At 35.3% G+C, this 17,806-nt stretch overlaps 1 protein-coding gene across 1 annotated transcript in view; it reads left to right on the forward strand.

Moving 5' to 3' along the window:
• Nucleotides 1-16,534, forward strand: part of LOC121385786 (ras-related and estrogen-regulated growth inhibitor-like) — a 63,006-nt gene extending 46,472 nt beyond the window's left edge. The window contains exons 4-5 of the mRNA XM_041516571.1: nt 15,366-15,573; nt 16,228-16,534. Coding sequence (XP_041372505.1) covers nt 15,366-15,573; nt 16,228-16,394 — 375 coding nt within the window. The 3' untranslated portion in view covers nt 16,395-16,534. The remainder of the gene's footprint in view (nt 1-15,365; nt 15,574-16,227) is intronic.
• Nucleotides 16,535-17,806: the final 1,272 nt, after the last annotated feature.

Genomic DNA, 17,806 nt, shown 5'->3' on the forward strand with positions numbered 1-17,806 from the left:
TAACTGGTTCAACAAAGGCCATGGTTTGTGCTATCCTGCCTGTGGGAAGCGCAAATAAAAGATCCCTTGTGCCTGTCGTAAAAGAGTAGCCTATGTGGCGACAGCGGGTTTCCTCTAAACACATCTGTGTGGTCCTTAACCATATGTCTGACGCCATATAACCGTAAATAAAATGTGTTGAGTGCGTCGTTAAATAAAACACTTCTTTCTTTCTTTATTCTCTTTCTCTTCATTTTTTAAAAATGTTTCATCATTAAAGCTATTCCCTATTCCCACTGTTTCTGTTACTATTGTCAGTAGTGGTAAAATGGGAGGAAGGGAGTTCTGGTGCACTTTCTCCCATTGGATTAGCATGGGCGAGGTGTCAACCCCTCAGCGTTAACCCCCCAGGTGGGGATGTTGACGTTACAGCCCAGATGATGTTTAACTGGCTTATCAATGGTGACACAGATGGATTTTCATTGGCTTATCAGTGGCTAGACATAGAAGATTGCTGTTGACTCCATACCCAACAACGCGTTTGGTAATTGAAGTTGTTAACAGACAACATAAGACAAATACATTTTCATCATTTATTACCCCATGTTCATCGTGAGTGGATCACAATATATTGCAATGGAGAATGGTGAACCCAACGTAGATAGACCAGGATCCGGTTTAATTAGCATGGTTATAAACTGTGACAGTAAACAGCTGTACTATCTACTGCGTGGTTACAGCCGTGCACACATAACAAAGTTATGACAACTTCGCAGTTTTGAGGCCACGATACCCAAATAGCTCAATGCCTTAACAGGGAAAGCGCAAGCCAGACTATATTTAGCTGCGACAGGTAATCCTGGGATTTCCCTGTACATCCGATGCAAACTTCTGCTTTGTTTCCGCCATCTCCTAAGCACTGGCGTAGCTAGAATTTGTTTTTATTGGTTTGGTGGCCACTAGTGTAGCCATGGCCTGTCCCTCACATTTGCCCCCACCTCATCCACCTTTTATAATTTCTGTCGCTCCATAACACAACTCATAGAAAGTGTGATTGGCTCCTCCACAATTTGAGTTCCCCTCCCCCATTTCAAAATCCTGGCTAGTGCTAGTGGTGGCGGCAGTCACTCAAACAAAACCTACCCTAGTAAATTCTGTTACGATTGTAAGACAGGTCAGTATATATAATTATAAGTGGAAAGAAAAAAGATCTGATCGAGAAACAATGTCCCCCTCACCTGGTTACACCAATGTGCCTGGAGTGTTTTCCCCGCCACAACCTGTGCTCTACGACTGGTATATGAAATACCGTGGTATATGCTGTTCTATACCTGGGAAGGTACATACAATGTATAATATATTCTTTGCTGCTACTGGAAAAATATAGCAGGTTTTCTTTGAAAACAATTTCAATATCAATTAATTAATTGATATGCTCTAGTGGTGTCGTTAAACGAACAAAACGCAAGAAAAAACAAAACGACCTCCAACTGTTTCATCCGTTTGTTACTCAGTTAAAAACCCCAAAACAAACAAAAACAACAATATGAGAAGTATGTGCGTATGTAGGCTATGCATTTGGTATGGCACAGAAAAGTGAAAGTTTTGGACCCCCCCCCCCCCCCCCCCCCCCCCCCCCCCCACACACTTCTCACCCATCCGTCCGGTTCATATGGGGCTGCTACTTTTATTAAAAAACAGAACGGACTTTACTACAAATGAGTAAAACAAAGTTTGTTTTGTTTAACGAAACCACTATATCACATTGATTTATTATTGATGAGCAATTGGATGTCAAACATTTAGTAATTTTAACATATAATCTAAAGATCATTTGATACTTTCATTGCCGACATCATGCGACACTGAAATTTCATTTCTTATTAAGTAAACTAAAAAACGTGGAACAAATGCTCATCAAACCTAATCCTATCAGTCAATTAAGTGTATATTTAACAGTTTACATTAACTTTTGGTGCATGTTCGTTCAGATGTAAACTTATATCATTTCGATTAATTCCATGGTGTGAGACCTAACTGTGTTTCGCAACTGTTACGCTTAAACGGTATTATATGACTTGTAGTTAGTCGATACTATGGCGAGTTTTGAGTTGAATAAAACCTAAGAATAGGTCCTTTATTCCCTTTTAATTACACACATCAGCTAATGTCAGGACAATTGTGATGGCATACAAATCATGGTATTCTCCAAGATGTTTAATGTTGAAGTCCTTGCATACGCTCGGAGCATGTTCATAATCCGCATCTGTGCTATTCTCACCAGTCAGTGAACTGCAGAAAGCTTCCTTTGGGGGAAAGCTGCGTCTCTGTGAAGTTTTCTTCTGAATCCAAATAGTCATGTGGATAGATTTGTTTCTGAAGAAGCAAAGTTTTTCTTGGCTAAAACTTGACTAATGTGATTGAATTTTTAAATTCCCTCCTTGTGCAAGATTGTTTGTTAGTTTCTCCAAAGATATGTTCGGTGAAGTCCATGCAGCCAAGGGAAAAGGAGATATACCTTTCCATGTTATTTGGTATACAGTTCAAGGGTTTGTTCTGTATTTTTCCTATGGCCTGCATAATGATGTGACTGTCATAGCCTCTCAAGTTATGGAAAATGACAGGGATGCACCCAATGAACTTGCAGTTTATATTGCACCCACTATGAGCTACTCATCGAAAGGTTCTGGTCACGTGACAATGATCCTTCACTCGATTCTTTCCCAACTCCTTTTTAAAGATGTGCCAATGAGTTGCTTTTTTTGCAGATTTGCCAATCCCTTCCTGTTATATACATTGGCTCACACTGTTTAAATTGATGCTCTATCCCACTGCTCCTGGACCATGCATTCCATGCAGGGCCTTGTGGGTCTTTTATAAGCAAATCCACAGGTAGTTTTCTCAGTAAAGGAAGAATTTGGGGTTCTCCAAATAGGAACATGTAAACACTCTAAGTAGGCATATATAATATGTGGGGCTTTGAGTTGTTTCTTGGTATCTTTGTGATAGAGCCACTTTTTGATGGCCATAAGGCTGACGCTCTTTCGTGAATCCATGGAGGCAATAAGGACAGTAGTAATGTCTAATTGTTTTAGTAGTCGATTCAAATCCTTGATCCAACAATAATGTGATTTTTTTACGATCAGAAATCATTAGCGTTCACGCATTGATCAAAAGGGTGTTTAGACACATGAATGGGGAATACATTTCCCTTTTCATACTTAAACACGTTGATGGAAATGTTGTTCTGTCTCAAACTTGGGAACGTCCGCCAATGTTTTTTAATGATGACTGACAAATTTGCTCGTAACGTTTATTTGTCAGATGAGATTGTCGCACGTTTCAGAAAATGCTCGAAAATGTTCTGTTTACACACTGTTAAGAGCAAGGATTTCCATATTATGACATCATATTGGAAAATACCCTATATTAGGAAATTGTACTTTTCTAGTCTCGGTTCTGGGATTTAACAATGGCTGGGTAATTGTTATTTAAAGGGACATTCTCATTACGTGATTAGTCACATGCGATCGAATCGTACCGTGAGAAGACCTAAATCGGAATGACATTAGTCTTATACAACATTTCATTTCAAATTATTTTCGTGCTTATATCCAATTTAGGTTCAAGCAAGCTGTCCTGGGCACACACCTCAGCTATCTGTGCTGTCTGGCCAGGACAGTGGGTTAGTTTTTAGTTGGTTACTGGTTTGTGAGAGAAAAGAGGGTGTAGAGGCTTTACACCTACCCATTGAGCCCTTAAGAACTCACTCTGGGTGGGAGCCGGTATCGGGCTGCGAACCATGTACCTACCAGCCTGTAGTCCGATGGATTAACCATGACACCATCGAGGCCGGTCCTATATGACAAGTCGTCTCGGAATGGTACCGATTAGAACATGTTCTATTTCTCACGACAAATCATAAAGTCTCAGCCAATCAAATCACATTAAAAGAACAACCGTTTAGTTTTGTCACTTAAACATGAGAAAAAGTCCGGATTTCATGGGTCAATAAATCCTATTATTGTCCAGATGTGGTCAATAATTGTTTTGTTACACAATGCCATCAGTAAATTGTCTACATTCATGTTTTCTTTAATTCACTGGAAATTTGAATGCAAAATATTCTTAAACTGACGAGCTTTGTTTGACCTCATAAAATCTTATGACGTGACGTCTTCCCACACACGATTCGAGTCACTACGACAAATCGCATGTGACAAGTCGGTGCTACAAATCGCATAATGAGAACGCCCCTTAACTGTGAAGACTCACATTAGTATCTAGTGATGTTCTCTGACCTGAGATCGAGCATTACATCTTACAAAACCAGATTACGTTGCATAGGGCCTACTTACATATTTCATGTAGCCTATTTCTGTAGCAAAATAAAATCAGTTTTCACCACTTTTTGTGTTAAGTTGTGTGAGGTGTCCGTAATCCCGGTTTGACAGACATGATTTTGTAGCCTTTATGTGTCATGGTTTGATGGATCCATTTAACGCATGCCACTAGCTTAAAACTAGCATAACTATAAGAATTTGTTTTTAATTGTTTAAATAAAAAAAAATTCCAAATGAAGGCAGCGTTAACAAAAATCACTACTATTGTGTTTCAAGTCATCCGCCGTATAAATTAATTATAGCGCAAGCAGATTAAAAAAGCCAAAACCTTTTACATATAATACAACTGCTGCTCCTAATATCGTTTTGTATTTTATTGTTTTTTAGAACTATACCAACCACTATTACCGATTTCACTTATTTCGATTACTCATCACAACTGTTTCTCGGTATTGCTGTCAGCATCACACACACGACGTCATACAAACGTTTATAATTAAATTTTCTTTGCGTCTATACACTTTACGGCAATCTGATTGGTCCAGAGGTGCTTACTTTTTTTTTCTTCATATCTCGATGCACTGAACAGATTTAAGCCACGCACAAGACACGCACAACGTTTGTGCAACAAGCCGGATTATTCAGGCAACCATATTTAGATATTTTGAAGAAGACACACGTGAAAGCTACAAAAGCAGTTTTAAAAAATGTATACAATAAATTAATAGAAAATTTATACTATAGCAGAGTAGACATGTAGATCTATATGCATTGATTTAAAACAAAACAAAAAAAACACTCGCTAATCATGAAATCTAGTAGGAAACTTCACACCTGTAACTTACACGTTAACGATGTTCTACAGCTGTTGGCTAAAATTCAAAGGTTCCACCGACAGCATAAATGAATAAATGAATAAATGTTTAACGACACCCCAGCACGAAAAATACATCGGCTATTGGATGTCAGATTATGGTAATGCAAACAAATAAAGTGATGATCAACATCAATATAAAAATTGAAGATTTAAACAAAAACACAGCGTAAAGAACTGTGCAAAAACACAAATATCACAGATAGATACTGACTTTTACTCAAAACTTCAATTTTGTGCTGTATTGGCCATCTTCAAAGAGAATGTTACACCACTGCACCACGGTAAATGTTAGACACGTTCCCTTCATTCATTTTCATAAAATATAAACTAAACACGAATAGGACAATTCCTTCCAATATAACTAAATGATCTGTAAAAATACACAGCAGCTAGAGGAAATGGCGTCGCTTATCACAATTACGTCTTTTACCAAATGACGTCATTTCCAAAAAAAATCACCTGATTCAAATAATAGTGAATGATAAGTATCAATGAAGTTTACACAAACAATATTACAGGCGTATTTAAAGCTAAACAAAATAAATTCAGTTATGTATTATTAAAGTATGCATATAAATTTAATTATAAGATTTGACCGCAATTATTTTTTGGTTCATGCAAGTATGAACCGAAAAAACGATGTGCACACTTTTGTATGACCATCTACGCGGCGTGATACAGTGTGCACATCGTTTTTTCGGTTCATACTTGCATGAACTAAAAAATAATTGCGGTCAATTCTTAAACAGCATTTACGTCATAAAATTTAGTGGAGGACGCATTTTGTTTTTTGTTTTTTAAAGAAACAAGATTCAAAGTTGGTATTTTAAAAGTAAGTACGTCCAACTAAACAGCGAAAAGTAGCATATGAATATGTAAATAGGCTTTTGGGGAATCCCAAAATATTAAACAGGTTTCTGCTCGTTTCACCGCCGAAAATGGATTTCATTAGCCAATAAAAGTTTGCGTGAAATGCAGAGTGAATTAGAATGTTGTTTATTTCGGGTTTTTAAAAAAGTTTTTTAATCTTTCTTTCTTTCTTTTTTTTTGTGTGGGTGGGTTGGGGGTAGTGTTGTTTCTTTGGAAAGTAGGCCTACATGTCTGTGGAGTTCAGATGTGTATGATAGCAGTAGGAGTTGACAGTTTTATACCGAAAATAACTTTTAAACGATTAGTAAAAAAAGACGATAAAAAAGCACAGTTCTTGTTTTCTATTAGGTTTTTGGGGGTTTTAAAAATAATAATTATAAGTTGTACTTTAATTATATACAAAATGATAATAAATAATAATAATTAATTTGTTACATTTTTGTAAAAGATTACTGGTGAAGATAGTTTGTAAAAACATATTTTTAATAATTTGAAATATATTTTGAAAAAAGAATTGACAAATTTGGAAACAAAACCAACTGTAATACATAACTCATCAAACTACGATTGAATATGGTGAACACATCCTGATCCAATAATTTGGTATCAGTTACTGGTCAACATTCAGTATGGAATATTTTCCTGAAGTATGTAACATTTTTTAAAATCTACAATTCAAATTTAAGTGTATATCCTATGGTAATATGATGCTATGGTATAGGAATATAAGATAGTATGGGGTGGCTCTGAAATAAAACGCAGAGATATCCCTCGCATAAAACTAATAAAGACAGTAATTATATTGCAAACGAATCAACTGACGCACACATATGATTATCATATGAAAAAGAGATGTTTACTAGTGCACATCTAACCCATATATAACAAACATATGTAAAGATTGGGCATTATGTAGGACGTTTTCCCTGAGCCACCCTGGGGGGTGGTTTTGGTGTGTTTTTTTGTTTGTTATGTATCGGTGGGATGTCCACTGCTGATCACTTCTTTATCATATCAAAATCATTCTATGTTTAGTTTCAGATTAGTGTCTAATCTGAATATCGAACTCATTTCCGAATTTCGACGTTTACCGGGGCGTCACGTTAAGATAGTCTTGAACCACCCTAGGTTCTTCACGTTTCCATAGAAAATGTATTAGAGGATGGACCTGTAGAATTTCATAAACGTTCTATGTTTAGTTCCAGAAGTGTCTGCTTAAGCATTTAGCAACCTCGCAAACGCTCGTTATTTGAAATAAATCAACAATTTGGCATTTACACTCAATTATATAAACTAATTGTGCAACAAAATTCAAAGTCTGTAATCGTGGATATTTGTGTATATCTATATATTGTATATTATATACTATCTCTTTTTACATTACAGACGAGTAACAATTTGAAAACAATGGAAACAGACCATGTTGAAATAAAGCATGTACAGTATCATTTTTAAATGCTATGGTGAAATAGACCACTAATTATCACAGTTTTCATCTTCTTCACCTCCTTCGTCGTTCGTTCTTCCAGGCCCTTCTGTTGTCACTCTCCATCAACGCGATCTCTTCCTTCCGACCTTCTCTACTACTTTTTTTCTACTCTGCATCATCTTTCTACAGCTGCTTTATCTCTACGCTTCTGTTCTCTTCTCACTTCTAAGTCAGCCTTCAGGATTTCAGTTTGTTGTTGGATCTGACACTACATTAGCGAACAGCTCCATCTGCTTCAAAATGTCAGTAACTGCGGTTGTGAAGGTGTGGGATACATCTAGCATCTGCATTCAACAGCTTGTCGACGAATCGTCAGATGTTGATGATTCTCGTGATGGAGACCTTTTTTCTTTTTCTTTTTTTAATTTTGTTTATTGTACACAGAAATATTTGGCAGTGTCAGGGTTGAGGAGCCCTGAGCTCACTGCCTTGTATATTTTAACTATATTTCATATATATATATATATATACAGAGTACTTAATAAAAGACAAAAGTTATTGTGACATGGATTGTTTGGAGTAATACATTTGTGAATGGATTTATGGATGTAAACCAGAGAAAATGTGCATGAAACAGCTCGAAGAATGCAACCAAGCAGTTGTTGCAGCGATTGCATGCTTTGTGAAAGAAACATGGAATATTCGGAAGAAATCTTGTCCAGTGTTCACATAAAAGGCTAGACATTCAGTCGTAATCATTGCCACTCTGTGCAGCCTTCAGAAGTCTAGAAGTCAGAAAAACACTATTAGTGAACTGTTTGATGACATTTCTTCATGTCATGCCTCAGTGAAAATGACAGATGGCGAGTCATAGGGATGTTTGAATCTGGGACCTCGCAGCGTGACGTCCCACGTGGCTCATTTGTATATGACATGTGCGCCCTTTTCATGGACTATTGCTCATTTCCATACCTTCGGACATTTCTCTTTCCATATTATAACGTTTCATACACGGCAGTAAAACGTATCATCAATTATCTTTATCTTTTGTGTGTCACAATAACTTTTGCCTTTTAGTATACATGTACACAATGTTCATGTTTAAAACATATACTGCATTAAAAAAACTCTCTCAGCCACTCATCTACTCCCCCACCCCAAAAAAAAAAAAAAAAAAAAATAAATGTTTTTTTTTTTTTTTTTTTTAAATTCATGTACATCAGTTTTCATACATGTCGGTAATTAGTTTTAATTATTTCTGGGAGCAAGAAAGAAGAGAAAAAAGAAAGAGGAAAAAGGAAATACCAGAAGAGACAGAACAGAATAACGATGCAGCAAATTTTCTCTTTAATGTTTGACTCTAAGCCAATATGTTAAACTACAGTTGAAAAAGTTCATGTAAAATTGTCAATAAATAAATTATACCATTTCTTCCAATATGTTTCAAAATATTCGTATTTACAGTTTTTAAGCAGAATACCTTTGAATTTCTAATTCGTTTTTAATTGTCTGTTGTAGTGATCCGACCCCTCTAACGATCAAACCGATTGTTTTCTAAATTGCACACAAAAAATGTGCTTTTTTGTTATTTCCAAAACACTTTTACTTTACAAAATAATAATGTTCATGAAGGCTTTGAAGATCTATAAATAGAAAATCATCTGTTAAAGAGGAGGCGGCATGTAGCTCAATCGGTAGAACACTTGGATCGAAGAATCGAATCCCCTCGGGTGGAAATATATATTTAAAACATTTGCTTGAGAAGCGCCTATAACGTTTCGTACACAACCGATGATAAATCAACACAATATCATTTTATCATTATGTTCAGGATCTGTAGTAGATGCAACAGTAGTCTAAAATTGGCAGGTTAATGCGTAGAAAAATTGCTGTCAGAACAGACATTAGACCACTAACTGAACATGTTGAAATTGTAAAGTACAGTGAATGAATGAATCAATCAATCAGTCAATGTTTAACGACACCCCAGCACGAAAAATACATCGGCTATTGGGTGTCAAACCACGGTGATGAAAACAAATAAAGCGATGATCAACATCAATATAAAGATTCAAGATTTAAACAAAAACACAGTGTAAAGAACCGCGCAAAAATACAAATATCACAAATAGATACTGACTTTTATTCAAAATTTTAATTGTATCCCGAAGAAAACAAGGGGATTTGTGTTGTATTGGCCATTCTCAAAGAGAATGTTACACCCCTGCACCACGGTGAGGTTACAGCACGCGCAGGGGTGTAAAGTACAAAGTCAATTTTCAAGTATAAAAAGATAATAATAATAGTGCATAGGCCTGAATGCATTTCTCAGCAATTTTGTTAAGTTACTATAAAAACAAGATTATTAATAGATCTAACATTGTATATCTTTATGATCTCTTAAATGAAATTAAGGTACAAATTAACCAGAGACATACTTTTGCTATGTTCACTCCCAATCCTTAAAATCAAAAGAAAAACGAAACAGTGATTTGAGCAATTTATTAAATTCCACAAGTTTATAAATGTAGCCTCAGACTGAGCATTTGATAAATGCCATACATCATGAAAAGAATACCATACATAATAAATATGATAACGTTAAAATCAAACACATATGGCTAGAAACAACTCAAGTACTGATAATATAATTAGAAATAAAATATGGTAATACACTGTTATGAAATTAAAAAGAGCGAAGGTGAGAACTAAAAAAATCCACAAAGATGCAACAACTTGTGAAATAAGAGGGAGCAGCTGCCCCACCCAAAATATGCCTCTGGTAGTAGATACAATCAAACCAGCAAGCATGTTAATGCGAATGTTTGAGACAGTATTGGTAGTACAACCTGCAATTATGTAATGCCAAAATATACTAGTTCCTTCATACACACGTTGCAGATACATACATCCAAGTACTACCCACTCATGTTGTATAATCTGACAACACGACACCACACTGGTAGCCAACCATAGTTCATGAATCATACATTCTTAGTATAATATAACACAATCTGATTACATTCAAAATACATGTATTGCAAAAACTACAAAGAGTCGGCAGTGTAGGGAAAGAATAAACACATATACCACAAATCCATAAGCTCACCGTGATTCCAAAATCGTCTGAACTACTTATTTATTTCAACTTATTTTCGTGCTTATATCCAATTAAGGTTCAAGCACGCTGAACCTGTCTGGGTTGTCTGTTCAGGACAGTGGGTTAGTTGTTAGTTGGTTAGTGATTAGTGAGAGAGAAGAAAGTGTAGTGGCCTTACACTTACCCATTGAGCCCTTGAGAACTCGCTCTGGGTTGGAGCCGGTACCGGTCTGCGAAACTTGTACCTACCAGCTGTAGTCAGATTGCTTAACCACTGCGCCACTGAGGTCGGTGTCTGAACTACTGGATTCAGTCAGCCCCAACCTGTTATCTGCAAACGTTAATTAACGTGATAAAAAGGTTCAATTAAGTGTACCGCTCCACCAATGCAGGCTGCCTCAGTCAAACCAGAGAGTAATAAATTGATGTCGCTACGATGTCCATATATGGCATATCATAACTGGTTCAACAAAGGCCATGGTTTGTCCTATCCTGCCTGTGGGAAGCGCAAATAAAAGATCCCTTGCTGTTAATCGGAAAAGAGTAGACCATGAAGTGGCGACAGCGGGTTTCCTCTCAAAATCTGTGTGGTCCTTAACCATATGTCTGACGCCATATAACCGTAAACACAATGTGTTGAGTGCGTCGTTAAATAAAACATTTCTTTCTTTCTTTCTAATAGTAATGTAAGCATAATGCAGAACGATAGCCGGTCTTAATGTGGGTACCAGACATTTCGTCCCCGATTGAGCTAACCACAAATTAGTTCGACCCCACTGATGAAATAGTGCAAATGTGGCAATGTACCTACATAAAAAATAACATTGGTTCCAAGTTTGTTTGTCACTTTATTACTAAACTGTAGGTGGGAATGAAACACTATTTCCTAATAAAGTAGGGCTTTTAGGGTTTTTTGTTGATGATGATGGTGGTGGTGGTGGTGGTGTGGTGTGTGTGTGTGTGTGTGTGTGTGTGTGTGTGTGTGTGTGTGTGTGTGTGTGATAATGCTGTTAATTGCTGTACTATGTATTTTATTTACACTGATGAATATATTTAGCATGTTTTACAAGACAAATTTAAGCCATAAAGTAGGCATATGCCTAAAAAAGAAGTAGAAAAATTCTGCCACTTTTGTGGATTGATTTATACTTTTATTATTGTTTTTATTTTTGTTATATATCTCTTTGGTTGTTGTTATTTTTTTAATTATGTCAAATATGGCGCTGTTTAAATTATTATTATTATTTATTTTTATTTTTTTAAATGGCGTTTTCGCGTGCTTTAAGCTATTGTTTCGCGCACTTAAAAATGAAAATACCAAAAAATTCCGGAAAATATTCCCATTAGCGATGGATATTAATTTCCCTATTCTCTAATTTAATTAATGCATCTATAGTCAAAACCTATTTCTATTTCTTAGTAAGTTTTGTTTTATGACCTAAAAATTAGTTTAGTCCTTATTTATTATTCTAAAACCTCAGCTAAATCTTTATTATTAAATACAAACACACACACACACACACACACACACACACACACACACACACACACACACACACACACACACACACACACACACACACACACACCTCCTAATGGGACAAAATACTGACAATAATAAAACTGACTAGACTACAATCAGACTGACATACATTGGCTGCATTGTTATTTATACTCCAGCTAAGTTCTGCGATTTGGCATAATTCTGCTATTGCTGAATTTCCAGCCGCTTGCGGAATTTACTGTGCACAATTCCGCCGATAGCGTCATTTGTTGGAACAACAGAATTATTCTTCTCTTTACTGGATAAATTTCCAATAACGCTAAAATTAACTATTTAAAATAATAAATATATTATTTTTGTTAACTGTACTTAATTCTATATATTTATATAACTATTATCAGATATTTCTCGTATTAAAAATACACAAATACTTAACCAACTAAAAATAGCATCCTGTATAACATCTTTCATACGGTAATAAATATCTCCATTAATCATTAATATTAAATAAATCTAATGATATGTCACATGAATTGTGAGCAATGTAAATTACCATTAAAATAAAAGCAAACGAGAATGTAAACAACGTTCTTGGATTCTATTAAATGTGCATCATCTTCAAATACGTACGTCAACATTAATATAAATAGTATTTATAAAATACACAACTGGTAATATCACACATTACCAAAACCTTTCAGTATTTGAACTGTAAATTTTAAAAGAGTGTTAACTGCAAAAATATTCAATACTGAATGTTGAATGTTGTTGTGTCAGAGTAATATTCAATATTGAAGGTTGAATGTCTAATCAACTTCTACTTCCCCTTTGTCAGGCCGTTTAATTGAAGATAATGTTATTGTTTAATTGATGATAATGTTATTGTGTTGAAAAAAGTTCTGATTGACCCTGGCAGAGTATAAGTCTTGGTGGAAGATAGCATCTGTAGGTGTTTAACAAGAGTACCAGTGGAGTACATGATATGCCTGTCAGGAGTTTGATTGAAAACCATTCAATTCTAATTATGTGAAAGTTTTGCAATGGGATGGATGACCAGTTTAGTTTGGACCGACTACTGATGATATTATATCCATTGGAGAAGGTGCTGTCTGGTTAATGAAGTTATTGTTCTTTATTAGAAAGGGAACTTTTGTTTAGCATTTTCTTCAAAGACTAAACAAGATTTTCCTATGACGTTATTTGATTTATTTGTATCACAGAGACCTAGTAATTTTAGGTGACACACCACCATCCCAAATTGTTCCTACATGTGAGATGCGATGGTCCTGTATGCATCTGTATGCAAGATATGATCCGGACAAGAATTTACTGTTATGTGCATGAAGTGTAGGTCACAGTAATTTAGTAATAGTACGCGACACACCACCATCCCAAATTGTTCCTACATGTGAGATTCGATTGTCCTGTATGCATCTGTATGCAAGATATGATCCGGACAAGAATTTACTGTTATGTGCATGAAGTGTAGGTCACAGTAATTTAGTAATAGTACGCGACACACCACCATCCCAAATTGTTCCTACATGTGAGATTCGATTGTCCTGTATGCATCTGTATGCAAGATATGATCCGGACAAGAATTTACTGTTATGTGCATGAAGTGTAGGTCACAGTAATTTAGTAATAGTACGCGACACACCGCCATCCCAAATTGTTCCTACATGTGAGATTCGATGGTCCTGTATGCATCTGTATGCAAGATATGATCCGGACAAGAATTTACTGTTATGTGCATGAAGTGTAGGTCACAGTAATTTAGTAATAGTACGCGACACACCGCCATCCCAAGTTGTTTCTACATGTGTTGTTTGATGGTTCTGTTTGCAAGATATGGTCCGGACAAAAAAAAAAAAAGAAGGTTAACAGACGAACGGACGGACAGACGGACAAATGGACAAAGCCATACCATAATACGACCCATCTTAGACGGGAGTATAAAAATTACACAATAGACAATGGAGAAGCCATACCATTTGAGAAATCCAATACATTTCATGCAAAAGGGTCAGTTATTTAAATTTTTAAAGGAAACTTTACTTCATCAATGGACACAATGGGGAAAAAAATCCAGCATCTTAAACAATAAATAGTGACATAATATATGATAAATTATTGATTATAGCATTTAAAAATACTTACTATAATAATAACATTTTGAAACCATTACATTTACAACCAGTACAGTAGTAGTAGAAAATGATATTGTTCATAGAAAGATCTGTAATATTCACTCTGCTATCATGCATTTCTTGAATTCTCAGATAATGGTTTCCCCCAAAAAAACAAAACAAAAACAAACAAACAGGGGAACGGACGTCGTCCACTGAACGATCTATATAAGTTCAGTTCGGACGTGGTAAATATATTTTTCTGCTCTGTTGTATAACCTTGATGTGATTGATGTGACTTTAAATATTTTAATACTGTATTATACCAATATTCTTTAGACAGAGTCTCCGGTAATCTGACGAAGTAAATTGTAGGCTTCACTGTTCTAATATTTTTATACGAGTATTTGGTAATATAAAGCTTAGCCGGTCATCCTAGAGGACCTAGGTAAACTGTAGGTTATTGTCTTTATTGTGATAGGTACCAGTATTAATTCTGTATTACAAGGTTATTGAATGAGTAGTTAAGGGTTAATTAAAAATTAACCAGTTAGGAATAGAGTTGTAATTCCCTTATTAATTAAGTTCCCCTGGCAGCGTTTCTCAATTATCACACGTGTGGGTGTTGTATCACGGTGAAGTGATTAGTATATTGTGTAAACTAGACACCTAGTGATTAACTAATTAAGTGATTAGTTCTGGGTTGTTATTATTTGTTGTTGTTAATTAACTACTGCGGCAACTACATTTGTCAGCGTAGTGTTAATACAGATTCCAAAGTGTATTGTGTTTTGTTGTGTTTTCTAGTGAACTAAACGTGATATATATATATATATATATATATATATATATATATATATATATATATATATAAGATCATATCTCTGCTATACCTAGAGCCGAGCCACTCGGGTATTAGACTGCCCGATACAGAGAGATCTAATAGATATACAGTTAGAAGAGATATTTGGATAATCGTGTTTTATTCAGTTACGGGTATTATAGGATCCCCGTGACATTATACATTAATAATTAGTATCCCAACAGTAGTTTCATAAGAATAATAAAATATATGTGTTCACACGAAATAGTACATGTAAAATTAATATTAATATACATACACGTTTATTTCAGAATTACGACCTAGGTGCAAGGGAGGATGTACTTCGATGGGCGGATGGATTCATGTTGGTCTATTCGGTAACTAGCCGGAAAAGCTTCGATATACTACAAGACATCTATAAGAAAATCGAAGAGGCAAAAAAGGCTGGTCATGCACCACTGATCGTTGTAGGAAATAAATGTGATTTAACTCATGTCAGACAAATCACACAGGATGAAGGTATTTCTTATTAACTGAAACTGATTTACCTTCGTACTCCGTTGAATCAACCACTGGATTATCGATTTGAAGACAGTGATTCAAATCTCGTCGATGTTGTCGCACTCTTCTATTCATCTTTCTCAGAACTCCTTTTCATTATCATTATCTTAACATCTTACGATCTGGTTAGCCATGCTTTGTCAGCTACCTCTGATATTTTTCTTATGAGTATGCCACCATCATCTTCCTCTTTAAGAATAGTTTTCTCATACTCTGCTGCGAAAAATACTGGTAGTAGGGAAGGTGTTTTATGGGCATCCTAACAATTCCATAATTGAATAATTTCAGAAGCGGTCAAGAAAAGCCAAGAAAAACATAAGCAAAACCATTTTGGGCTACGTGAAAGAAGAATTTTACATATGTAGTATTGTATTGATTGACTTCATGCCTACGTTTTCTTGGAATATGCTTCTGTATTATTAGTATAAATATGATACCTTTAATTTTTCGCTTTTTATTTAAATTTTAATACCGTTAAGTTGATGTCTATAACGTCTTCTTTTTCAATTATCACACTTCATTTACGCATTTACCTTAATTTGATACACAATAGCCAATGTATTTTTCCGGCTGGGGTGTTGTTTAACATGCATTCATTCATTATTTTTCCAGGTATAAAACTAGCCACATCCTTCTGTTGCCCTTTCCTTGAAGTGTCTGCATCAGAAGATGTCCTCAAAGTTACTGAAGCGTTTCACATTTTGTGTAAAGAAATAATAGAATTTAAGAGGAGGTCGAGAACATTTTTGGACCGAGTGTTTGGACTGAAGAAATCTTGACGTGATATGGCTTTCTTTGTGGTTAGGCTGTGCTCTGACATTGCGGACAACCTCACTAAAACAAATATCATAAAGGTCACATACGTTCGAAATATATGTTAGTCGTAAATAACCGAGAGAAAGAAAGTGTTTTCATTGTTTTTTTGTTTTTTGTGTTGTTTGTGTCTTTTTTGTCAGATTAAACGTATGTACTATGGGGAAGTTAACCAAACAATTAGAGCACATTGATTTATTCATCTTCAGCTATTGGATGTCAAGCATATGGTAATTCTAATACTAGGAAAATCTTAATTATTACCTGACTCAAATATATATTCTCATTCTTTTCATCCTAAAACTGGATATTAATAACAACTACAAAACAATGTAATATGTGTATGAATACTATTATTCTTCTGAGCATAAGTTCAGCAATGCCAGAAATACATTAACTTTTATGTACACACACTTAGGACTGCCTGAACCTTTTATTATAAAAACAACTGCCTGGTTTTGTTGTTTTTTTACATATGGACGCAGCGTAATTGAAGAATGGTTCAGTATATGGGGTTTATATAATATGTTCACAAATATTATGAATATGCCCTCTATTCTTAGTACCATCCAGTTTCAAGTACCTTTCCTCGGCATGTTTCTATCTATCTCACAGCAGTTTGTAATATTCTAAAACTACATGTCTATTTAAATTGTGATTAATTTATGCTTTGGTGTATATGAGTCGTTATCAAATTTTGGAACACTTTCACATGATCAGAAATATTCAAACGAGTATTTTCACACCACATTATTTCCATTTTGCAAAAATCTCTGTATATTTCTGAATGCAGGTTATTTCTCCTACAAATAACTAAGGATATTTGCATAACAAAAGCATCACTCTAATGTTCTTTTCCACCTTCCTAGCGGAATATACTACAGTACGGCCTACATTTAAGAAACGATTTGAAAACATAAGTCAATAAAGAATTCAGGCACCGATCCAGGCGAGGAGTCCAGGTGACACGCCCGCCTTTATTTTTGTCAAACAATATATATTACAAAGTACACAATTTTTTTTTTTTTTTTTTTTTTTTTTTTATCCCGTCCACCTGTTATTTAAAAAAAAAAAACTTCTGGATCCGCGCCTGCTACTGTCATTAATGTAATGTACTGATACAAAAAATAAATAAGTTTGGCTGCTATTGGGGATAAAACACTGTAAATTGATACATTATGACTGTCAGGTTATATGTCCATGAATAATATATAATATTTATTATGTCCTAATGCACGGGCAAGTGTTCATCTGAAGGCCACGTTCCCTTTTAGTGAGGGGGGTTAGGGTGAGGTCTTAATCTCGTGATGTTCAGTGTGACATATTGCAAACACACGTGGCCAGAATATTGTATACCCGCGATTGGTGGAGGCGTGGC

Source organism: Gigantopelta aegis, chromosome 12 (assembly GCF_016097555.1).
Source record: "Gigantopelta aegis isolate Gae_Host chromosome 12, Gae_host_genome, whole genome shotgun sequence".
Lineage (NCBI taxonomy): Eukaryota > Metazoa > Mollusca > Gastropoda > Neomphalida > Peltospiridae > Gigantopelta > Gigantopelta aegis.